Source organism: Trichomycterus rosablanca, chromosome 19 (assembly GCF_030014385.1).
Source record: "Trichomycterus rosablanca isolate fTriRos1 chromosome 19, fTriRos1.hap1, whole genome shotgun sequence".
NCBI classification, from domain to species: Eukaryota; Metazoa; Chordata; class Actinopteri; order Siluriformes; family Trichomycteridae; genus Trichomycterus; species Trichomycterus rosablanca.
In genome coordinates this window covers 15,308,570-15,335,493 of record NC_086006.1, presented here as the reverse complement: position 1 = coordinate 15,335,493, position 26,924 = coordinate 15,308,570, and the positions used below count along the sequence as shown (strand labels likewise).

At 41.6% G+C, this 26,924-nt stretch overlaps 1 protein-coding gene across 1 annotated transcript in view; it reads right to left on the bottom strand.

The window, feature by feature from the left end:
* Positions 1-4,653: 4,653 nt before the first annotated feature.
* chl1a (cell adhesion molecule L1-like a) overlaps positions 4,654-26,924 on the bottom strand; it is an 84,580-nt gene continuing 62,309 nt past the window's right edge. Inside the window, 14 exon segments of the mRNA XM_063015003.1 lie at positions 4,654-4,849; positions 6,864-6,933; positions 7,311-7,410; positions 8,797-8,822; positions 9,379-9,558; positions 11,115-11,120; positions 11,264-11,386; positions 16,273-16,477; positions 21,221-21,336; positions 22,413-22,635; positions 23,587-23,657; positions 25,502-25,699; positions 25,871-25,972; positions 26,195-26,319. Of these exon segments, the coding sequence (XP_062871073.1) occupies positions 4,654-4,849; positions 6,864-6,933; positions 7,311-7,410; positions 8,797-8,822; positions 9,379-9,558; positions 11,115-11,120; positions 11,264-11,386; positions 16,273-16,477; positions 21,221-21,336; positions 22,413-22,635; positions 23,587-23,657; positions 25,502-25,699; positions 25,871-25,972; positions 26,195-26,319 (1,741 nt within the window).

Genomic DNA, 26,924 nt, shown 5'->3' with positions numbered 1-26,924 from the left:
TCACAGAATCAGTTTCTTCCTTTCAAATCTCTCGACCACCATGGGCAAGACCAAAGAGCTATCAAAGGGCGTCAGGGACAAGATTGTAGACCTGCACAAGGCTGGAATGGGCTACAAGACCATCAGCAAGAAGCTTGGTGAGAAAGAGACCACTGTTGGTGCGATAATTCGAAAATGGAAGAAATACAAGATCACAGTTAATCACCCTCACTCTGGAGCGCCATGCAAGATCTCACCTGGTGGGGTAAGAATGATTCTGAGAAAGGTGAGGTCAGTCCAGAATTACACGGGAGGAGCTTGTCAATGATCTCAAGGGAGCTGGGAGCAGAGAAATGCTGGATATGACCCCAAGAACACCATCCCCACTGGGCATTTCTTTGCCTCCAAACACGGCGAGTGGAGTTGATGCCAAAGAGCTCAATTTTTGTCTCATCTGACCATATCACATTTTCCCAAGCTTTCTCTGAATCATTCAGGTGTTCATTGGCAAACTTCAGACGGGCCTGTACATGAGCCTTCTTGAGCAGAGGGACTTTGCGGGCACTGCAGGATCTCAATCCATTACGGCGAAGTGTGTTACTAATGGTTTTCTTGGTGACTGTGCTCCCAGCTCCCTTGAAATCATTGACAAGCTCCTCCCGTGTAATTCTGGACTGACCTCACCTTTCTCAGAATCATTCTTACCCCACCAGGTGAGATCTTGCATGGAGCTCCAGAGTGAGGGTGATTAACTGTGATCTTGTATTTCTTCCATTTTCGAATTATCGCACCAGCAGTGGTCTCTTTCTCACCAAGCTTCTTGCTGATGGTCTTGTAGCCCATTCCAGCCTTGTGCAGGTCTACAACCTGAAGGAAACCCATGCAGACACGGGGAGAACATGCAAACTCCACACAGAAAGGACCCGTACCACCCCACCTGGGGATCGAACCCAGGCCCTCCTTGCTGTGAGGCGACAGTGCTACCCACTTAGCCACCGTGCCGTGAATAAAATACAATACAAAAAAATAATAATATTTTGTTCCTGGGTTAAAAGGGTTTGAAAAAATTGTATGTATCATTATGTCACCAGCAGATTTCTGAAAGAATACAAAATGAACATATACAACAGTTATAGGCCTGGAAATAATTTGCATAAAAGCACCAAGGATGTGGTCAGGGGTGGCAGGTGAGGCAGTAATCATGAAAAGTGACTTCTCCCAAAAATAAGCTAAAATATGGTCTCATCTGACCACAAAACGTTTCCATTTCTTTATTCACTGCACTGCAGAGTAGGCACCACTAGATGCCACCGTACATTCATGGTCATCTTGTATGTAGCCCCAAACAGTGGGGATTAAGCACAGCTGTAAGACTTTTTAATCCAAATACACAATAATGTTATAAAATGCTGTGAAATGTGTCATTGGGAGAGCATAGCATGCTTTAGATGGATATACCTAAATAAGAAATCTGACACTGGAATTTCAGGCTTGGATCATGTCTGCTGTTAGTTAAATTATATCAAACCTTTTTAATTAATCACTTTCAACGAAAAGGACCATCCAGACTGGTCTGTCATGGTATGGGGCTGTGTCAGTGCCCTTGACAAAAGGCATTTACACTTCTGTGATGGCAGCATTAATGCAGAAAAGTACATTGAGATCTTAGAGATCTTAGAGCAACATATATCATTTTTTCCATGGACGTCCATGCATTTTTCAAACAATGCAAAACCACATGCTGCACACATTACAAAGGCATGGCTGCAGAAGAAGAGGGTACAGGTACTGGACTGGCATGCTTGCAGTCCTGACCTGTCCTCAATAGAGAATGTGTGGAGAGATTTGAAACGAAAAATGTGACAACGACGACCCCGTACTGTTACACATCTTAAGACGTGTTTGCAGGAAGAATGAGACAAAATAAAAGCTGAAACACTAAATCACTTGGTATCCTCAGTGCCAAAACCTCTTTTAAGTGTGGTGAAAAGGAATAACAACATTACAAAGTGGTAAATGTTTTACTGTCCCAACTTTTTTTGGAATGCGTTGCAGCCCTGAAATGCAGGAATGGATGTTTATTAATAAATGAAATGAAGTTGAGCAGATAAAACATGAAATATCTCAGGTTTATCCTGTTTGTAATCAAATAAAAGTCAAAGTAAATGTAAGAAACTCTGTGTTTGTTTTATTATTTGCTTTTTCCATACTGTCCCAACTTTTTCTGATTTGGGGTTGTACTTAATTTTGAATTCAGGCCCCAGTCAGTTGCTGATTTTGGTTTACACTGACCCTTGAATATATAAATACATAGTCAGGTAAGAGACCAAACACAAGTAAAATTTTATAAAGAAAGCTCTTTTAAATATCATACATAATCTGTAAAACATTAAAATAATAACACATCATAAGGCTTTGGAGTGAACAACAATATTTACAAGCAGAGATAAATTGTATAAAAACACAAAACAATTGTGAAATATAAAAATCCCACCCAAAACACTATCTAAAGTGCAATTTAAAAAAGCTGGAGACATGAGATAGAGGTAGCAAGAACTGCAGTACATATTTAGTGACAAGCATGTAATGAAAGGTTTCTAATGGGTCCACTAGAATGGCCACACTTTTTTATATCATTTGAGTATACTTAGACATAGTGTAATTGACGTCATAATGTAATCAAATCTACACCCATATTGATAAATAACTGCATAGCCAGAGTTAAAAACAGAACACTGAAGCAATGTGGATAATACTGCTATATGTTCAGGAAAATCCAAATCAGTTTACATAAATGAAAGTATTAATCATCACAACTTTTTACCTTTTAAATGTAATTTTTTCCACTTATATTGGTGTGATCACATACATGAATGAATTAAAAAAATGTGTTGATCTGTAGTGCCAACATCAAAGGAAACCTGGTTGTAAAGTTGTGTGTTTGGCAAAAATCATAGGCATTTTAATGAAAAAAATCGCAACAACATTAAGTCTTTTGTTTTGCTTCAGATATAACATGTTGGCACCCAGGTGGCATTGTCATCGGTCGGCTGGGCACCATCTAGTGGGGATAATTAGCAGTGCCTGCAGCAGACACATTTCTGCTAGGGCGGATTCTTTGAACGCTGTGTAAGGACTCTGATTGGCAGATAAAGAAGCGTCTGTGTAGAGTACATAGGTGAAAAAGGGTTACGCAAACGGCTGTGCGTGGGTCGGAAGAGGCGTGAGCATCAATGTACCCACCTCGACTGCAATCAGGGATCCCCTCAGCAACGGAAGACAAATTGACTATGCTAAATTGGGAAAAAAATGCATAAATAAAGAAGTAACGTGTTGGCAAATAATCAGACAGATTTTTAATATAGAAACAGAGTAGTTATAGAGTGTAACTTAATGTTTCTAAAGGATCCAATGTTTGACATTTTAATCTTTTTTTTCTATTTATTTATGCGTTTTCTCCCGATTTAGCATAATTTTAATTTATTTTTAAAGCATTTTCTCCCATTTTTACCCGATTGCGTTATGCTTCCTCTCCATTAAAGATGACCCTTGCAAAACTGTCCCACGGCCCCTCAGAGACGTGTACAGTAGCCGACTGCATCTTTTTACTTGCACGAGGCGAGTTCATATGCGGATCACCTTTGTGCAAGGAGAGCACACTCTGATCGTATTATTCCTTGACTTTGTGCAGACGCCATCAATCAGCCAGCAGAGCTCAAAATTCGTTTAGTAATAAGGAGTACCTATCAGCTTTTCCTACCCCATGAACAAAAATCCAATCGTTGTTCATGTAACTGCCCGGCCCATGCTGATGGCAGAGCTGAGTTTCGAACCGCCCAGTTCGAAATGTCAGCTCTGGTGTGCTAGCGTGTTTTATCGCTGCGCCACCTGAGTGGCTGAGGAGGGCATATTTGTGCGCAATCCCTCAACCCCTTGTTTTTCGCCCATGCCTCTGTGGATTCGTACATGAGGCTTCACTTCTGCACAGGCGTCTCGGTCTGATAACCAGGGTCCTTGCACAGCGTTTAAAGACCCCACCCACTCATTCCAGTCTTTCTCACCCAGCAGATTCAGTGGCCAATTTTGTCTGCTCCTGGCACTGCCAATTGTGCCCTCTAGGTAGCGCCCAGCTGACCGGTAGCAGAGCTGAGATTAGAACCTGGTGTGCGGCAATTATTACTTTAATTTCATTCATTTTTATTAATCATTTTATCATGGACAGGGTTGAGGAAGGTTCAGTTCCACTGGTGAACACTAAGCTCAAGGCAAGAATAACCAAGATTGGGCACCAGATCACAGTCAACTAAATTGGCACAAATATACAATACTGAAATACACACTATGACATTTTGTGGGAAGCTATTTATAAAAAAGAGAGGCTGTTATCCATATTACTCCACATGGTTAGAAATAGGATGTCCAGTAAGCTTGTGGTTACATACATTTGGCCATATAGTGTACATCATTTACAAGTAAAAGTATTTATATCTCAACTGTAATACACTTTGCTGTTAAACATACATTATATCAACCTCTACCTGACAGTTTAAACACTGTAAAATTGCATATTTGAACATGATAGATCAATGAATATACAGTTATTTATCTTATATTACAGAAAGAATTTCACTTTTATTATAAATAATTCAAAAGTCCAAAAGTGGATACAGCATCTCAAGCTGTCACCTCAGTGTGTCCATTACTGGACATCTTTCGCATATAATCAACATATTCACCTATGAATGATCCGTCCTCTCGAAACTCGCCATCCTCATCGCCATAGTCTTCAGAGCCATCCATACTAAAACTGTCTTCTCTCTGTGGTGATGTCTCCCTCTGAAAACTCTTGAGAGGCTTATGATCACTGTCGCTGTAAAAAAAACAACAAAAAAAGTAACAATGACTTTCTGCCCTTATGTCAGAGGAAAAAACTGTTAGTAGGAAGAAAAAGGCGGTGGCAGAATGGAAGTGTTTTCATTAATAGCAAATTGAAAATTACAAAGGCCTATCATAATTGATAGGGTCCTGAGGAGACAGAGAGGGAAAAGGCAGACTGCTGTTAAAATTTTAATTAATAAGAGGGACAGTGTGTCTATAGACAGCATATCAGACTGCTTCAATCCCTGACGAATAGACGAAAACAAACCATGATTAGATGCAAAATTGTGGCTTTACAACCAGCAGTTGTCGTGTTGAACAAAAAGGTAATATATACAACCCCAAATCAGAAAAAGTTGGGACAGTATGGAAAATGCAAATAATTGGAATCATGTGATTCCAAACAGGTGATATCAACAGGTGATTGTAATCATGGTTTGGTACAAAAACAGCATCCAGGAAAGGCTGAGTCTTTGATGAGCAAAGATGACCAGAGGATCTCCAGTTTTGAGAAAATTATTAAAATGTTTAAAAAACAATGAACCTCAAAGAAAGATAGGAAGGAATTTGCATATTACTTCCTCTACAGTGCATAATATCATTAAATGATTCAAGGAATCGCAAGGAATTTCAGTGCGTAAAGATCTTCGATCCCTCAGACGGCACTGCATCAAGAACCGTCACTCAACAGTAGCTGATATAACCACATGGGTGAGCGATTACTTTGGCAAACCTTTGTCAAGCCCTACAATACAGAATTACATGCACAAATGCCACTTAAAACTTTACTGTTCAAAAAAGAAGCCGTATGTTAACCATGTCCCAAAGCTGTGTTGATTTTCTGGACTCATAGGCATCTGGGATGGACCATCACACAGTGGAAACGTGTATTATAGTGAGACAAGTCAGTATTTTACATCATCTTTGTAAGAACTAGATGCTGTGTGCTCCAGACAAAAGACAAAAAGGACCATCCAGACTGTTATCAGCAACAAGTCCGAAAGCCAGGTATATGTACATTTTCTACAAGACTTTATGGCAAAATATGCCACCTTCAAGGCGTCATCTTTTCCAGGGATATCCATGTGTTTTTCAACAAGACAATGCAAACCTACATGCTGCACACATTACAAAGGATTGTCTGCGGATGGAGAGGGTACAGACACTGGACAGGCCTGCATGCATTACGGACCTGAAAATAATACCTAAAAAACGTTACCACCTGGTATCCTCTGTGCTGTTTGTTTGTTTATTAGGATTTTAACGTCATGTTTTACACTTTGGTTACATTCATGACAGGAACGGTAGTTACTCGTTACACAAGATTCATCAGTTCACAAGGTTCATATCGAACATAGTCATGGACAATTTAGTATCTCCAATTCACCTCACTTGCATGTCTTTGGACTGTGGGAGGAAACTCACGTGGACACGGGGAAAACATGCAAACTCCGCACAGAAAGGACCCAGACAGCCCCACCTGGGGATCAAACCCAGGATCTTCTTGCTGTGGAGGCGACAGTGCTACCCACTAAGCCACCGATCCTCTGTGCCTATATGTCATTAAAGTGTTGTAAAAAGAAATGACATTACAAAATGGTAAATACCTTACCATCCCAACGTTTTTGCAATGTTCAGGCCTTAAATACAGGAATAGTACATTAACAATAAAATAAAGTTGACCAGACAGAACATGAAATATCTTGGGTTCATACATTTAGAAATTAAAGTCAAAGTAAAAGTAAGCTAAGGACTACAAAAACAGACTAGGCAAAAATAGCATTTATGGATGAGTTTCAATCAATATCAACTTCTGCTAACAAAGAACAATATTGCAGTGGTAGTGTGATGGTGTGGGGATGCTTTGCTGCTTCAGAGCCAGCATGCTAATATAAACTGCAAACAATATTTTTTTTAATGAGCCTCCCAGACATTATATAACAATATAACCAACCTTGTTAGGTTTCAATACAACCCACAAATTAAAAATCACCTAGTGACCTTACCTGGATTCACTCGAAGTCTCTCGATTCACACCATGCGCCTCCAGATGTTTCCGGATTATCTCCTCTTTTACTGTAAAGCAGATGTTTAAAAGCACCAATCATGACTTTTTCTTAATCAAAAACTATTATAATATTTTACAATGAAGACACAAACGATATCCAACTCAAAAACAGAGAAGAGTCATAATGTTTAATAGACAGACAGACAGACAGACAGACAGACAGACAGAGAGAGAGAGAGAGAGAGAGAGAGAGAGAGAGAGAGAGAGAGAGAGATAGCTAGATAGATAGATAGATAGATAGATAGCTAGATAGATAGATAGATAGATAGATAGATAGATAGATAGATAGATAGATAGATAGATAGATAGATAGATAGATAGATAGATAGAATATAGAGACACTGATGCTAAATTACGAAGCAGTCAAAGCTTTTCTGCAATGTACCTGAATATTTTCCTCCTTTGCTTTTGGTCACAAAGCAGGCGATCAAAATTGCCAGAGTGAATAAAGCCACAGCACACAAGATTCCCACAAGCCAAGTAGTGTATGAAATACTTCCATGAACACTAGCTAAACCTGCAAGAATCAAGATCGGTCAAAATTTATCTGCATGATTTGTTGAGTCTTAAAGTGTCTTCCTTAGAGATTTCAACAACTAAACCAAAGGCTATGGATAAATAATAAAGGTTTATGTAGACAAATTAACCAATAAAAGTCAACTGGCTTAAATTGGGAACTCGAGTAAGCATTAACTCGTATTGTGGACAATATGTTTTCAGCATATTTTTATCTAATATAATATAATATATTTTTTGGTCTCTGAGATGGCAACATCTCATATTTTAAAGGATTTCCCGTTCTTGCAGTAGACCTATCCAAATAATAGGTTAGCATATGCCCGTTGCCATAAAAATTATTTGATAATTATGTAATTTAAGGCCAGAATTTACAAACCTTTTTCATGGAAAGGTTTATATGTATGGTAAAATAAAAAAAAATACTTTAATATATATACTTTTCATTTGTCACTTGTTAGTACTAAATTCAGTTTATAAGAATACTTGACAAGAACCCATCTTTGCATTTTTGCTACCCAATTCACCTTCTTATTGTACAACCCCAAATCAGAAAAAGTTGGGACAGTATGGAAAATGCCAATAAAATAAAAATGCAGTGTTCCTTACATTTACTTTGACTTTTATTTGATTGCAGACAGTTTGAACCCAATATATTTCATGTTTTGTCTGCTCAACTTATTTTCATTTGTACCTCCATTCCTGCAATTCAGGCCTGCAACACATTCCAAAAAAAAAAGTTGGGATGGGGGCAATTTAGGGCTAGTAATACGGTGAAAAAACTAAATAATAAATGTGATTCCAAACAGGTGATTGTAATCATGGTTTGGTACAAAAGCAGCATCCAGGAAAGGCTGAGTCTTTGATGAGCAAATATGATCAGAGGATCTCCAGTTTGTCTACAAATGTGTGAGAAAATGATGGAAATGTTTAAAAACAATGTACCTCAAAGAAAGATTGGAAAGGATTTGCATATTTCTCCCTCTACAGTGCTATGGCAAACCATTGTCAAGCACTACAATGCAGAGTTACATGCACAAATGCCACTTATAACTTTACTGTGCATAAAAGAAGCCTTATGTTAACCATGTTGACTTCTCCGGGCTCGGAGGCATCTAGGATAGACCATCACACAGTGGAAACATGTATTGTGGTCAGATGAATCAACATTCCGTGTCTTTTTTTGGAAAGACCTAAGACGAAAGGGACCCTCCAGACTGTTATCAGCAACAAGTCCAAAAGCCAGGGTCTGTCATGGTATGGGGCTGCGTCAGTGCCCTTGGAAAAAGTAATTTACTCTTCTGTGATGGCAGCATTAATGCAGAAAAGTACATTGAGATCTTAGAGCAACATATGCTGCCTTCATGCTGCCTGGACTGGCCTGCCTGCAGTCTTGACTTGTCCCCAATAGTGAATGTGTGGAGAATTTTGAAATGAAAAATGCGACAACGACGACCCCGTACTGTTGCACATCTTAAGACGTGTTTGCAGGAAGAATGAGACAAAATAAAAGCTGAAACACTAAATCACTTGGTATCCTCAGTGCCAAAATGTCTTTTAAGTGTGGTGAAAAGGAATAGAAACATTACAAAGTGGTAAATGCCAACTGTTTTTGGAGAGTGTTGCAGGTCTGAAATGCAGGAATGGATGTTTATTAATAAATGAAATGAAGTTGAGCAGATAAAACATGAAATATCTCAGGTTCATCCTGTCTGCAATCAAATACAAGTCAAAGTAAATGTAGGAAACTCTTTGTTTTTTTTATTATTTGCATTTTCCATGCTGTCCCAACTTTTTCTGATTTGGGGTTGTAGAATGTCCTAGAAATTTTAACACTTGAATATTCTATAACTTTTTTTGCAAAACATAATTAAGGTGGTCGCCAAAAATATTTTATTGACATTTTACAAAAACGTAAAAACGTGATGAATACTTACTTGCTGCAGTAGCAGTAAATGCCTCTTCACTGATATCTGGTCCACAGCCCACATCAGTACAAGCGCTCAGGGAAAATCTGTACTGGCTGTCTTTTTCCAGCTCATGTAAAACCCACTGTGTAGTGTCTGGTCCACTGATGTTTACTACATATGGTTCTCCTACATCCAAAGTCTCATTAACTAAAATAAAATAAAAAGCATCAATTTACACTCAATAAGTGACTCTTAACAATATAAATAACATGTTTTTAGAAAGTGAAACCTCTCACTCTGAAAAATATTTAGACTCTTTCTTCAGTACTTTGTAGAAACTACAGCTGCAAGACTACTTGAATACGTATCTACTAGCTTTGAACACCTAGTTTTGGGCAGTTCATCCCACTCTTCATGTCAGATCCTTTTGAGCTCCATCAGATTAGATGCCAAGAGTCTGTGAACTGCCATTCCAGGTCTTTCCACAGATGTGCAATTAGGTTTAAATCTTTGTCTAGGCCAATTAAGGACATTTAGAAATGTGCCCTAAACCCAGTATTGTTTTGGCTGACCAACAAGGTAAGGCTAAACTCAAGGGTTACTATCTATACACAGAAAACAGCTGGAACTAATGAGGAAAGGGGCAAAGACAGTAGGGGGTGTAGTTCATGTGCTCAGTAGTTCATGTGCTCAGTAAGAAGATGGAAACTGTAACAGAAGCACCCCTTAACAAATGGCTCCTGAAGTACAGAGACCAGAAAACAGGAGGATATCCTGTCCAAGGGCTGGCATTGTAGTGGGGGCAGAAATGTAGCCAAAGGATCTGGAGGATGGGTAGCTAGGTGGAACCAGAAGAGCCTGCTGAAACAGGCAGCATCAGGAAGCTGGCTGGAGCCAAGAAACTGGTGTAGATTGGCAAGGGAGTCTGGGTGCCAGCTGGAACTGGCAGTCAGAGACTAGCTAAGGAACTGAGTGGAACCACCTGAGACAGAGAACTGGCCTGGACAGGCAGTGAGAATAGAGAACCAGTTAGAACCAACTGAGACTGGACAGACAGACTAGCTAAGGAATGGACTGGAACCACCTGAGTCAGAGAACTAGCCTGGACAGGCAGTTTAGCTAGAGAACCAGTTGGAATCGACTGAGACAGAAAGGTGGCTTGGACAGACATTAGCTAGGGCAGTGTTTCCCAACCACTGTGCCGCGGCACATAAGTGTGCCGTGAGAAATGATCAGGTGTGCCGTGGAAGATTATCCAATTTGGTACTCTAAGCGAGCGGCGTGTAGTGACAGGCAGAACAATTACATTCTCTTCCACTAGAGGGCAGTACAACAATACTTTTTGTGACATTTTTGTTTGGTGATTTTTGGTCGAAAAGGTTGGAAAACACCGAGCTAGGGGACCAGTTGTAACAGGCTGAGACAGAAATCTGGCTTGGACAGACCGACTAGCCGAGACAGGAGCCAAAGTATACAGCCGAGCAGGAACTACACACACAATGACCAACAAGGGAACACACAAGGAGTTATTTGTACACAACCTAATCAGGACGGTCATGAGAAATAGCTGGGCCAAATGATACAACTACTAATAAGAGGGAAGGAGTGGAGACAGAAGGGGGTGTGTATCAAAACAAAAACATTGCATCCATGGGTCTATTCGAAAACCTAGTGAGCTGCCTTGCTGTCTACTGCCTAGCTAGTCAGCTGCCTAAGTAAAGAGGATTTTAATAAGACATCAAACTCATAAGGCAGGTTCAGACACACTACTTAGGCAGTGATTACGTCTAAGCTAGCATGCCAGCTAACATCTCACTTCATTTACCAAAAACAGTTCAACTGACACGACTGAATTCTCAAATAAGTTTCACATTTATGTGTTTAGTGGAACTTAAATAGAATGATGACATACATTTCTGGTACTGCAGCCTATATCCTGTGAGAATCCCATTGGGCTCATGTGGTGGAGCCCACACCAGTGTGATCGAGTTATCCTGAGGGTTAGTGGCTCTCAGAATAGGAGGGCTGTCAGGAACTACACACAGATAACACAAAATAAATTCTATGCACGATTCACAAGCAAAAGCAATCATGAAAATACACACAAAACCTACAACCCCAAATCAGAAAAAGTTGGGACAGCATGAATAATGCAAATAATAAAAAAAAACACAGAGTTTCTTACATTTACTTTGCCTTTTATTTAATTGCAGACAGAAAGAACCTGAGATAGTTCATGTTTTGTCTGCTCAACTTCATTTCATTTATTAATAAACATCCATTCCTGCAATTCGGGCACCCATGCCTTTGTAATGTGTGCAGCATGTGGTTTTGCATTGTCTTGTTGAAAAATGCATAAATGTCCCTGGAAAAGATGACGTCTTGAATGCAGCATATGTTGCTCTAAGATCTCAATGTACTTTCTGCATTAATGCTGCCATCACAGAAGTGTAAATGACCTTTGCCAAGGGCACTGACGCAGCCCCATACCATGACAGACCCTGACTTTTGGACTTGTTGCTGATAACAGTCTGGAGGGTCCCGGAACCATTCTGAACAGTCTGGACACGACGTCCATTTTTTCCAAAAAAGACCTGGAATGCTGATTCATCTGACCACAATACATGTTTCCACTGTGTGATGGTCCATCCTAGACTCAGACTCAGACTCAGACTCAGCTTTATTGTCATTCAAAACCATGTACATGATTAAAACGAAATGCAGTTACTCAGGTCTCGGTGTGTGTAAACATAATAAAATATAAAATATAAATAGCAAGAGAAACTATGTTTAGTAAAAATAAAACTTAAGACTTAAAAACTAGAAGAAATAACTAAGATATGAATTTTAAATATTTACATTTACATTCAAGTATTGGCTTTATGCGGATCTAAAGTGCACGATTCAGTATAGCAGCAGATAAAAGGCAGCACCAGGTCACAGGTGTTTAAAGTAACTGGTGCATAGACAGTACATGAGGGGTGGAGCAATTTAGCAGTCTGACTGCATCCGGAAAGAAGCTGTTTTTCAGTCTTGTTGTTTTTGCTCGGATGCAGCGCAGCCTCCTACCAGAGGGAAGGGGGGTGAAAAGTCCATGTGCAAGGTGGGTGGGGTCACGGAAGATGCAGGCGGCTCTTTCCTTACACCTGGTTGTGTATATGTCCCCGATGGGTGGTAAGCTGCATCCGATGGTCCTCTGTGCAGACTTTACCACTCTCTGCAGCGCCTCCTTTTCTGCCACAGTGCAGCCAGCATACCACACAGTTAGGCAGGTGGTCAAGGTGCTCTCCACCACACAGCTGTAGAAGGACCTGAGGATGTCTGTGTGAAGACCTGCCCTCCTCAGCTTCCTCAGGAAATACAGGCGTTGGTTGGCCTTCTTTATGACAGCCATGGTGTTGGTATGCCAGGTGAGTGTGTCCGTCAGGTGAACCCCAAGGTACTTGACGGAGGGGACCATCTCCACAGCTAATCCATCAATGAGTAGAGGAGGAGGGGATGTACCAGTCCTGCGGAAATCCACAACCATCTCCTTGGTTTTCTGAACATTGAGGATGAGGTTGTTGTCTCTGCACCACCATGTTAGGTCCTCCACCTCCTTCCTGTACGGCGACTCGTCTCCGTGGGTGATGAGTCCGACCACCACTGTATCGTCCGCGAACTTGACCACGAGGTTGTTCTTGTGGTGTGCTCTGCAGTCGTAGGTCATGAGTGTGTACAGTAGTGGGCTGAGCACACAGCCCTGAGGGGAGCCGGTGTTCAGGATGATGGTGGAGGATGTGATGTTGTTTATCCTGACATTTTGAGGCCTGCAGGTCAGGAAATCCAGGACCCAGTTACACAGGGAAGAGGAGGTTCCCAGTGATTCCAGCTTGGACATCAGTTTCTGCGGGATGATGGTATTAAATGCAGAACTGAAGTCCAGAAACAACAGCCTCACGTAGGAGTCCTTGTTTTCCAGGTGGGTGAGGGCCTGGTGGGTCAGGGTAGCGATGGCGTCAGCTGTGGACCGGTTCTGCCTATATGCAAACTGGTGTACGTCCTCCGCTACGTTGATGGTCTGTTTCAGGTGCCTCATTACCAACCTCTCGAAGCACTTCATGGTGACAGGAGTGAGTGCAATAGGTCGGTAATCGTTGAGACACGTCGCTGAAGAGGACTTTGGTACAGGAATGATAGTGGATGTCTTGAGACATACTGGAACTCTGGCCTGGGACAGTGAGATGTTGAATATATCCGTCAGGACCTCAGACAGTTGATATGCACATTCCCTCAGAACTCTACCTGGAATTCCATCAGGGCCGGGGGCCTTTCGGGGGTTGACTTTCAGCAGTGTTCTTCTCACCTCTGCTATTGTTACGCTGATGGCTGGGAGTTTGTCCAAGGAGGGTGCGAGCCGGGAGGGGGTGGTGGTGTTGGAGACCTCAAAGCGTGCATAAAAGGTGTTGAGGGTGTCGGGGAGAGCTGGGTCCTCAGGGCACTGTGTGCCCCCCCTCTTGTAGTCTGTGATGCACCTAATGCCCTTCCACATGCTCTGTGGGTCGTTTGATGTGAAATGACCCTGAATCTTAAGAGCATAAGTGGCTTTTGCCCTCTTTATTCCAGCAGACAGGTTTCTTCTGGCAGTTTTGAGTGCAGTTTCATCACCGTCTCTGAATGCGGCATCACGGGTTCTCAGCAAGGAACGCACCTCGCCGTTGATCCATGGTTTCTGGTTCTGCCTGATGGTTATAGTCTTTGAGGTGGTCACATTCTCCATACACGTCCTAATATAGTCCATAACAGATGTTGTGTATTCCTCCAGATCAACATTGCTCTCTGATGTTGCAGCTTCCTTGAATATCTGCCAGTCTGTGGTCTCGAAGCAGTCCTGTAGCCTGGACACAGCACCTTCAGGCCACACACAGATGGTTTTAGTGTCAGGGTTTTTGCTCCTTGACACCGGGCAGTATGCAGGAGCGAGCAGGAGAGAGATGTGATCTGAGGCGCCGAGGTGGGGGCGTGGCGCTGCTCTGTACGCTCCTCGTCTGTTTGTAAACACTTTGTCCAAAGTGTTTTTGCCCCGAGTTGCAAAGTTAACGTGCTGATGAAATGTGGGTAAAATGTCCTGCAGATTCACGTGGTTGAAGTCCCCTGCCACTACATATAACGCTTCTGGATGTTTATTTTGTAGCGAGCCGATGCTGTCTTGCAGCTCCTTCAGCGCTACATTAGCGGTAGCTTGCGGGGGAACATAAACCGCAGCTATGAACACTGCTGTAAATTCCCGAGGCAGATAGTGGGGACGACATTTTAGTATGAAATATTCCACCACATCAGAGCAATGTTTGCTTACTACGGAACAGTTCGTGCACCAACCTTTGTTGATATAGATGCAGAGTCCTCCTCCTCTGGTTTTACCGGAGAGCTGCCGGTCCCTGTCCGAGCGGAAAAGTAGCCGTCCGGCGAGCTCAAAGACGTAGTCCGGCATGTTGTTATTAAGCCACGTCTCTGTTAGAACAAGGACACTGCAGCTTTGCATCTCCCGATGGCACAGTCTGTGTCGCAGCAAGTCCATTTTATTATCCAAAGCCCGGACATTGGATAAAAAGAGCGATGGAATAGCGGGTCTGTTAGCGTTAGCTCTTAGCTTGGATAGCAGACCGGCTCTTTTACCCCTCTTCTGCTTTCTCGTGCACCGCTTCCTTTTGGCCCTGAGCCAGCTCCGTCTGCCGCTGCATGCCGTTCGTAGAATCCGCATCCTACCGAGCGCTGCTTTTAGTTCCAAAGGTATTTGAACATGGACACTGTTGTTTAGTTCCATTAATGCTGTTGAGCTGTACTTTATTGCTGTTCTATTTGAAGTAGTCATACTAGTTTTTTTACACTAACACCGAGAGCTAGAGAAGCCGCTGCACTCCTGCGCGCCGCCAGACTCTCAGACTCGCCGATGCCTCAGAGCTCAGAGAAGTCGATGCCGCTTCTGGACATGGTTAACATATGGCTTCTTTTTTGTACAGTAAAGTTTTAAGTGGCATTTGTGCATGTAACTCTGTATTGTAGTGCTTGACAAATGTTTGCCAAAGTAATCCCTCACCCATGTGGTTAAATCAGCTATTGTTGAGTGAAGGTTCTTGATGCAGTGCCGTCTGAGGGATTGAAGATCACGGGCGTTCAGCTTACGCTTGCACCCTTGGCCTTTACGCACTGAAATTCCTCCCAATTCCTTGAATGGTTTACTGATATTATGCACTGTAGAGGGAGAAATATGCAAATCCCTTCCAATTATTCTTTGAGGTACATTGATTTTAAACATTTCAATCAATTTCTCACACATCTGTTGACAAACTGGAGATCTTCTGATCATCTTTGCTCACCAAAGACTCAGCCTTTCCTGGATGCTGCTTTTGTACCACCTCATTACTAGCCCTAAATTGCCCCCATCCCAACTTTTTTTGGAATGTATTGCAGGGCTGAAATGCAGGAATGGAGGAATATTAACAAATGAAATGAAGTTGAGCAGATAAAACATGAAATATCTTGGGTTCAAACTGTCTGCAATCAAATTAAAGTCAAAGTAAATGTAAGGAACACTGTATTTTTATTTTATTTGCTTTTTTCACACTGTCCCAACTTTTTTGATTTAGGGTTGTAATTTTAGGATTGTATACAGCATCCAAATGAGAGTAGCACAAAAAGTCGTCTGCTGATTTTGCTTCCAGGGGCAGTTTGTAAATCCCTGCCTCACTTCAGGTTACTGTGCGCTTATTTGACCCCCCGCTTCATGACTGAGCTAGTGTTACTAATAGACATTTCCACTTCTAAATAGCATCACTTACAGTCTGCTTCTGACAGCTTCATACTGAAAGTCTGAGTGAATTTTACAGCTCAGTTGATTTTACTGACAGTGTCCAAGTAAATTGCAGTGCAGGTAGTGCTTACCTCCCTGTGGTGTTGTGAAGTTGAGTGGTTTGCTGCTGGGGCCATTGCCCTTCCTATTAAAGACATTGACAGTGAGATGGTACTCAGAAAAAGGCTTTAGTCCTGGCACCATTGTGTGACTCTTATTCCCTGAGACAATGAGGAACTGCTTCTCAGCAGGTTTTTCTAGAACCTTCAACAGACTTTTTGTTCTCCACCAGTTTACCTGAAACAGAAAGACTAAGTTTATCCACCATTTTAGTCTTGAGATTTATATTCATTTCTCTTTTTAACTAGTACTAAGTACTCGTACAAATAGGCCAATAATAGACAACAACATTATACTAATAAAGGAACGTTTGGCTATATTGTGGCTGCTATACTGTACACTGATATGCCATAACATTAAAACCACCTTCTTGTTTCTACACTCACTGACCATTTTATCAGCTCCACTTACCATATAGAAGCACTTTGTAGTTCTACAATTACTGACTGTAGTCAATCTGTTTCTCTACATAGTTTTTTTAGCCTGCTTTCACCCTGTTCTACAATGGTCAGGACCACCACAGAGCATGTATTATTTAGGTGATGGATCATTCTCAGCACTGCAGTGACATGGTGGTGGTGTGTTAGTGTGTGTTGGGCTGGTATGAGTGGATCAGACACAGCAGCACTGCTGGAGTTTTTAAATACCGTGTCTAGTCACTGTCCACTCTATTAGACACTCCTACCTCAGTCAACAGTGCAACAGTGAGGTGTTTAAAAACTCCATCAGCATTGCTGTGTCTGATCCACTCATACCAGCACAACACACACTAACACACCACCACCATGTCAGTGTCACTGCAGTGCTGAGAATAATCCACCACCCAAATAATGCCTGCTCTGTGAGGGTCCTGACCATTGAAGAACAGCATGAAAAGGGGCTAACAAAGCATGCAGAGATACAGATGGACTACAGTCAGTAATTGTAGAACTACAAGCTGATAAAATGGACAGTGAGTGTGGTTTTAATGTTATGGCTGATCAGTGTAAGTATTTGCATTCATAGAACAGAATTTAAATGATAGGCACACTTTAAAACAGCTTAGTTTGCCACTTTAGAACATAAGAATTAGATTTTGCATTAGATTACAATATCTTCTGGACAGTATCTGCTCTTGAAATCAACACATATACAAGCTAGATTTAAGCAATACAAAATAATTCAGTTCATAAAGTGTAAGGCTGAATGTCCATGACATTTGACCCAGTGGATAACATTGCATTAAAATTGCATTACAAGCTTCTTGGGGTCAGACTCACCTGAAAAGCACTAAAACACTGTGGAAATGTAATGTGATGTAGCTATTTATTCAACATTTTATAAAATAATGTGTCAATGTACCAGTTCATGGTGTGGGGATGTAAAATACAAATGGTACATTAATGCTAACATATAAATGCACATTTTGGAGCAGCAAATGTTAATTTGAAATGGAAACAATAACTGTTTGCTACCAACCTAAATGTAACATACACTGCCTGGCCAAAAAAAGAGCCTCCCATTGGATAATTACTGCATGGGTGATTATGGTTTAGCTGGCAACAAGTTATTTAACCCTAACTGATGCAGTGAATAGCTTCTCATTTGTTAAACAACCATGTCGAAAGACACATCCTGTGGTCGTGGAAAAGATGTTAATCTGTTTCAGAAGGGTAAAATTATTGGCATGCATCAAGCAGAGAAAACATCTAAGGAGAAGCTGAAACTACTAAAATCAGGTTAAGAACTGTCCAACACATTATTAAAAAGTGGAAGGACAGTGGGGAAACATCATCTTCGAGGAAGGAATGTGGACGGAAAAAAATCTTGAATGATCGTGATCGGCAATCACTTAAACGTTTGGTAAAATCAAATGGTAGAAAAACTACAGTAAAACTCAGGGATATGTTTAATAGTGAAAGTAAGAGCATTTCTCCAGACTCCAGAGGTGCGTGCACTGCTGAGGGCCCGAGACTCCGCTTTTAAAGCAGGTGACCAGCCGGCTCTGAGAACAGCGAGAGCCAGACGGTCCCGGGCAATCCGAGAAGCAAAGCGCGCACACGGCCAGAACATCCACAGCCACTTCCAGAACAGCGGTGACACACGGCGCTTGTGGCAGGGTATCCAGGCCATCACCAACTACAGGACGACTCCACCCGTCTGTGACAGTGATGCCTCTCTTCCAGATGCGCTGAATGACTTCTATGCTCGGTTCGAGGCGCAGAACAACATGTTGGCGAGGAAGATGATCCCACCTTGTGACGACCAGGTGCTTCGTCTCACCACAGCGGACGTGAGGAGAACTCTGCACGGAGTCAACCCACGGAAGGCTTCTGGACCAGACAACATTTCTGGCCGAGTGCTCAAAGGATGTGCAGACCAACTGGCAGATGTATTCACTGACATCTTCAACATCTCCCTGAGCAGCGCCATCGTTCCAACGTGCCTCAAGACGACCACCATCGTACCCGTGCCAAAGAAGTCATCTGTGTCATGCTTCAACGACTATTGTCCCGTAGCACTCACGCCTATCATCATATATCTTCGAGAAACTAGTCATGAGGCATATTAAGACCCTACTGCCTCCTACCATGGACCCACTGCAGTTTGCGTACCGTCCTAACCGCTCAACGGATGACGCCATATCCACTACACTTCACCTGGCTTCTACACACCTGGACAGAAAGAACACTTACGTCAGGATGCTGTTCATAGACTTTAGCTCAGCATTCAACACCATCATTCCTCAGCATCTAATTGGAAAGCTGAGCACGCTGGGCCTGAACACCTCTCTCTAAAACTGGATCCTGGATTTCTTGACTGAGAGACCTCAGTCCGTCCGGATCGGTAAGAACACCTCCAGCACCACCACACTGAGCACCGGCGCTCCCCAAGGCTGTGTGCTCAGTCCACTGCTGTTTACTTTGCTTACGCACGACTGTACAGCAATGCACAGCTCGAATTCCATCGTTAAGTTTGCAGACGACACAACTGTGGTGGGACTCATCAGCAACAACGATGAGTCAGCGTACAGAGAGGAGATACAACATCTAACGGACTGGTGCCAAGTCAACAACCTGTCTCTGAATGTGGATAAAACCAAAGAGATGGTCATTGACTTTAGAAAGACACTAAGGACCACTCCCCACTGCACATCGACGGCTCATCTGTTGAGATTGTCAAGAGCACCAAATTTCTCGGTGTTCACCAGTTCCATCACCAAGAAAGCCCAGCAGTGTCTCTACTTTTTGAGAAGACTGAGGAAAGCTCATCTGCCACCCCCCATTCTCACCACGTTCTACAGAGGAACAATCGAGAGCATCCTGAGCGGCTGCATCACTGTCTGGTTCAGGAATTGTACTGCGTCGGACCGCAGGACTCTCCAGCGAGTAGTGAGGACAGCTGAAAAGATCATCGGGGTCGCTCTTCCATCTCTCACGGACATTTTTAACACCCGCTGCATCCGCAAAGCTCTAAGCATTGTGGCCGATCCAACCCATCCATCACATGGACTTTTTACTCTGCTCCCGTCTGGGAGACGATACCACAGCATCCGGACTAACACAACCAGACTGTATAACAGTTTTATCCCACAAGCAATCAGACTCCTCAACTCAGTACTATAACAATTTCCTCCGGAATTTTTCTGCTGAACTGTATTGACTATGTTAGACTGTTTTTACCTGTTTATTCAAATATTGAAAAGTCTTTTTGTATTTTTGCACCTTATTTACTTTTTAGGCACCTTATCGCCATTGCCAATTTTACGCTGCTAATGTACAACATGTCACTACCTCATGAACCATTGTACCATCTATTCACCATCATGTACTAACACTTGTCTTTAGTCCTGTCTTCTAATTACTTGTTTAGATTAGGGATAATTAGGAATATCTTTTGTAGTTACTTATTATAGGATTCTTTTTGTATTTATTGTTGTATTTACACTGTTTTGTATTTACACTGTTTTTGTCTTGCACTTTTTGTACCGTGTTACACCGTGATCCTAGAGGAACGCTGTTTCGTTTCAATATGTACTTGTATGTAGCTGAAATGACAATAAAACCTCTCTGACTCTGACTTCCATGTGCACAATGTGAAGGGAACTCAAGGGATTGGGACTAAACAGCTGTGTAGCCTTAACAAAACCACTTGTCAGTTAAATGGCTTCAATTTGCTAGGGAGCATAAAGATTGAACTCTGGAGTAATGGAAGAAGGTCAAGTGGTCTGATGAGTCCAGATTTACCCTGAGTGATGGGTGCATCAGGGTAAGACGAGAGGAGGCTGAAGTGATGCACCCATCATGCCTAGTGCCCACCGTACAAGCCTGTGGGGACAGTGCTATGATCTGGGGTTGCTGCAGTTGGTCAGGTCTAGGTTCAGCAACGTTATGTGCCCAAAGAATGAGGTCAGCTGACTACCTGAATATACTGAACCACCAGGTTATTCCATCAATGGATTTTTTCTTCCCTGATGGCACGGGCATATTCCAAGATGACAATGCCAGGATTCATCGGGCTCAAATTGTGAAAGAGTGGTTCAGGGAGCATGAGACATCATTTTCACACATGGATTGGCCACCACAGAGTCCAGACCTGAACCCTAATGAGAATCTTTGGGATGTGCTGGAGAAGACTTTGCGCAGTGGTCCATACCTCCCATCATCAATACAAGATCTTGGGGAAAAATTTATGCAACTCTGGACAGAAATAATAACTGTTGTGACATTGCTAAAGCTAAAGGCGGTCCAACCAAATTTTTTGGCCAGGCAGTGTATTTGCCAGGCTGTAAAAAAATTTATGTTATGTAATGTTGGCAGTAGCATATTGGTAATTGAAATAAAAATGTAGTTCAGTTAAAAACTGAACTTCAACACCTATAAACAACACACATAAACAAGCTCACACACTTGACCAAGAAAGCAAAGGTTATAGACTTACACTATAACCTTGCAGATGTCCTCTGATCTGGGATTGGTTTAGAGATGACCAGCTGACCCCAAGCATTGTAGAGTTCAACACCTCCACACTCACATTTTCAGGAGCTGCTACTGGCACTGGTAAGGACAAGAGAAAGCATGTTGGTTAAATAATACAGATGCACATACTCTACAGAATACACATATGCATCCAAAGAAGCAAATAGAAGTGAAGAGGACTATGTTGTTTACCAGCCACAAAGGCACATTAAATGTAAACTTTTAGTACGAGGTTTCTTCAAAAAGTTTCCACACTTTTTTAAAACTAATTTAATTTATTAACAATTTCCAAAAAGGTGGAAATCAGATGGTTCTAATACTATAAGCTATCTCTCAGTCACTTAGACACGACCAATTACCCCTCCCCCCACCCTCACCGTTTCCAACCAAAATATAAAAGTTTTGACGAGCCTTCGTACATAAAATAAAATGTCAGTGTAAGGGAAGAAAGTTTATCACAGCTACATTAACTTGACATCTAAAAGCAATGGGCCATTACCATACATTTATGCATGCTTAGCTTATGTTCATCCAGATGCTATTAAATTTATAACCTGTGTTGTCCCATTCGGAATATACTGTATATATATTGTCACACGTAACTAATGTTAACACGTGCTGATGCTAGGGAGTCATTTGAAAGTCAGTCGATAGCACAGCAGATTCTGAACTTGGGATTACTGCGTCACCCAAGCACCTCACTTCAGGAACTTTAATTGATTATGCCAGCAGAACTCTACCAGCACAAACTCTGCAATTATATGGCCACAGTTGGTAAAGTCCTTTTCTGTTTCAGTAAGACAATACCCCATTGAACAAAGTAACATTCATATTGATGTTTTCATTTTCATTGACCAGCCTGCACCAATCCTGATGTCAATCTAATTCCACAACTTGGGTATGAATTAAACTGTATGAATGGTACAGGATGTTTCATCTAATATCTCACAAATGCTCTTTTTTCAAGTGAAAAGTCTTCAGGACTTTCTGCCTACCAAACAACTCTATATAAATGCCTGTGGTTTTAAAAAATGTCTGTACAATAGGTGTTCACAAACTTTTAAGGAGTATCAGCATTGTCAATGTAAACATTTAAATGAATAAGAATGTGAGTAGTAGTAAGGTTTAAAGAAGTAGATGCGTTTCACACTTACAGTCTTCCGCGGAATATCCAATCACCACTGTTGGCTCCACTGCCCATCCATGGTTATTGTGAGCATGGACCTTCACCTCATATGGAACAAACGTTGGGGTGTTCTTTACCACATATGAGTGCCTCTTTAACATGTGTTCTGTCCAGAATTCCTCAACACCCATCTGCCTGTAGCTAAGCTTGTATTCCAGACCAGGCCCATTGTGTTCTACAGGCAGCAAAGGCTGAGATATAAAGACATTGAGAGAAAAGACTTTCTAGTTTTACTACCATTCACTTAATGTTTATTTGTCTAATAGGTTATAAATTGATAAAAAGTAGAGTATTAAGTAGAATGTTTGTCTGTAGCATAAATAAAAGGATTAAAAATAAACTATAAATGAACATAGCCACACACCTGCAAAAATGGAATTAGAACCCAATTTGCAAATATCTAATCAAGGTAGATTAATAATGTGACTAAAAACCTTAAACAAGACAGGGGAAAACTGCAAATGAATAAGCAGCCAAACCATTATAAACAAAGTATCAACTAAAAGACACAAACATTCACAAAGAGGATAGAGATGTCACAATCTGACAAGTTTTCTGTCCTTCCATGACAACCCAGCTCTCAGGAAAAAGATAACAAAGAACTGTCCAAACCAGCTGGCAATACAAAAGCAGAACCTCTACCACACCTCTACCAACAGTAAAGAAAGAGTGGTTCCCTTCCACTATGCTGCGACACTGGGGCAAGTAACCAATAATTAATAAAATGCTGACAACCCTCATCAGTGAAAGACTGGACCAGACCAAAGTGACTTAACATTTATGAGGCGCAGGTGACTGTCAATCAAGCGATATCACACTCAACTGAGCCTCTGTACCCCATCTGCACTGCCAAACTAGGCAGCATAGAGAAATACAAGGCACAGGTACTGTGTCTCCTAATGTGGAGCAGCTCATGGACAGCTGCCAACACATTACAGTTATACCAAAGGGTATTCAGATATCTAACCCTTACTATAATATTAAAGAACGGTTATTACAGGTACAGATCTTATAACAGTTTAAGTATTTAATTAGGAAAACTAACACAATTCTTCAAAAATGTTGAACAAAGTTACGATTAAGACTGTTATTAAATTTATTTTAGCAATATGCATATAACAACATCATTGTCAGTTTGTTACCTCCCAAGTGATGTGCATCTGTTGTGGCAAAAGACCCTCAATCTTTATACTCTCAGGATTTCTATCTGGAGCTGTTTAAAGACAAAACAAGAACAGTTACAATCCATTAACTTTGCGTATAAACTTTGCAAAAAATGGTCATACACATTAGTAGCACTTTGTATCAGTTAATGAAATTCATTGACAAACTTGAGTGCTTCTTACTTTATAACATGACAATGGTGTGTAAAAGTTACTGTCCTCTTTCCTGTCCTCTATGACTGCATATTTGTCACACTGAATGGTATCAGATTGTTGCACAAACAAAACTTGAATACAATTTGTAAAACATTTAATTTATTTAGGGTCCAAGGTCAACCAACACCCATAATCACTGATATATAACAGTACAGTATATTGGTTGCATCATCCTCGGCTGCAATGTCTTTTAATGTCATTGACGCAGAAAGACATTAGACACAATGCATTTTACTGCCTGTGGATTAAAGAGTAATGAAGTGTTAGAAAATGATTGGTAACCCCTATCCAATCTAGAAAACACAGATAAGGCATAACATTATGACCACCTTCCTAATATTGTGTTGGTCCCCCTGACCCATCAAGGCATGGGCTCTACTAAACCCCTGAATGTGTGCTGTGGTATCTGGCACCAAGATGTTAGCAGCAGATCTTTCAACTCCTGTAAGTTGTGAGGTGGGGCCTCCATGGATCAGACTTGTTTGTCCAGCACATCCCACAGATGCTCGATTGGATTAAGGTCAAGGCCACAGTACGTAACATCCACATGGATGGCAGGACCCATCCCAGCAGAACATTGCCCAAAGCATCACACTGCCTCCGCCGGCTTGCCTTTTTCCCATAGTGCATCCTGGTGCCATGTGTTCCCCAAGTAAGCGACACACACGCGCCCAGCCATCCATGTGATGTAAAAGAAAACGTGATTCATCAGACCAGGCCACCTTCTTCCATTGCTCCGTGGCCCAGTTTAGATGCTCACGTACCCTTTGTTGGCACTTTTAGCAGTGGACAGGGGTCAGCATGGGCACCCTGAATAGTCTGCGGCTATGCAGCCCCAATACACAACAAACTGCAATGCACTGTGTATTCTGACAACTTCCTATGAGAACCAGCATTAACTTTAATTAATTTGAGCTACAGTAGCCCGCCTGTTGGATCGGACCAAACGGGCCAGCCTTCGTTCCCCACATGCATCAATGAGCCTTGGCCGCTCATGAGCCGGTCGCCGGTTTACCACTGTTCCCTCCTTGGACCACTTTTGATTAGATACTGACCACAGCAGACCAGGAACACCCCACATAAGCTGCAGTTTTGGAGATGCTCTGACCCAGTCATCTAGCCATCACAATTTGGCCCTTGTCAAACTTTGTTTAAATCCTTACGCTTGCCCATTTTTCCTGCTTCTAACACATCAACTTTGAGGATAAAACGTTCACGTGCTGCCTAATATATCCCACCCACTAACAGGTGCCGTGATGAAGAGATGATCAGTGTTATTCACTTCACCTGTCAGTGCTCATAATGTTATGCCTAGTCAGTGTATATATGTATATATTTATTTCAGAGCTCTTTTGAAACTGCTTGGATTTTGGAATACCAATTAAATTTGACTAACTATTTACCCCAATGGTGTAGGGTTACTTTTTCCTACATAAAATTCGGTTATGGTTTACAGGAAATATTGTGCTTTGACTCCCGTTTACTTTGACTAATTTCAGATCATAAAACACAACACGATGTCACACAAAATGTGGAATATGCAATAAAAGTGACAGTGAAAAAGGAGCAATTACATTTTCACACCACTGTAACACATCCAGTGCAACATAATTGAGGGAAAACAAAATAATGTCTGGCCATGAATGGATTGTGGTAAAATAGAGAGCAGTTTTCCTACCAGCAGAAGGGGTTTTATATCTCTCAGATGGTTCGCTGGGACTGCCTCTGCCAATAGCGTTGACAGCACTGACTCTGAACTGATAGTTTATGTGGCCATATAATGAGAGAGGAGCAGAGCTCTGGGAACCAGATACTCGCAGTAGTGGCTTCCAAGTGTCAGGCTCCCACTGGTTCTCTTCAAACTCAATAACGTACTCTGTTCATGAATACAAAATCGTCATTCATTATGTAAAAAGACTCAGTTTTAATATGCTGTGAGTTTCAAAGGGAGGCTACTGTACTGCTGAAGAATAGTAATTGGCATCAGTATATGAATAACTATAACAAGAAAACTGATGTAGGTGTGAGTAATGAACATGTTTATTACCTGTTATGGGACTGTTATGGTCATCAGTGGGCACCCAATGTAGTGTCACACTACGATCTCTCAGGTCAGATAATGTTAAATTAACTGGAGGGTCAGGAACATCTAAAGCACATCACACACAATAAACTTATATCTGTATACATCAGACCAACCAACAGTCAATGCCAATTTTGTTAGCAAACCAGTAACACTTTATAGTAGATTATGTACTATGAAACCATTCTAAAAACTATGATGTAGTGTAAAGCTTTATGTGGTATGCATACTCTTCAGCTGTAGTATGAAAATGTTTGCTACAAATAATAAATCAGAAAATATTCTCACCTAGCACAATAAGATGTGCAGATGCCGTATCCTGGTCCAAAGGTGATCTAGCAATGCATGTGTACATTCCTTTATCACTGTGGCTTACATTGATGATCTGTAGTATTCCCTCATGAATGTGGTATCTGGAAATAAAGCAAAATCAGTACTGTTATAGTAGTAAAACTGAATACCTTAAACCACACTGAATATTTTGAAAATCAAAGGCAGTGCATTATAAAACAAGTGTTTTTGATGCTCAGGTGGGACAGCTTGAAAGATGTTAGCTCTCCAGAGCTGACATATTGAGCTTATGAGTTTAAATTTCAGCTCTGCTACCGGCAGGCCAGGTGCTTATACAGACAACAATTGACATGTCTGTTGGATAGGGATCGTCAGAGGGGATACCTCATAACAATTACAACCTCTGCCGGCTGATCCATGGTGCCTGCAGAATGAGGATAATGAAGATCGATGCATGACTCTTCATACATGATACTGATCCCCTTATGAACCCGCCTTGTGCAGGTGAAAAAAGCAGTCAGCTACTGCACAGGTGTTGGAAGGGGCTCCTCTCGGTCAGGAGTGGAGGACAGCAGCAGTAGAGGAAGAAAAATGTGATTGGGTAATTGGATACGTCAACATTTAAAACACAGTTTTAGATGCAACATTTAAACATCAACAGTTTAGTGAAGTACAAACCAAGTTTCAATTTCTTTCATACTATACATGTGTATAAAAAAGAGTTGGA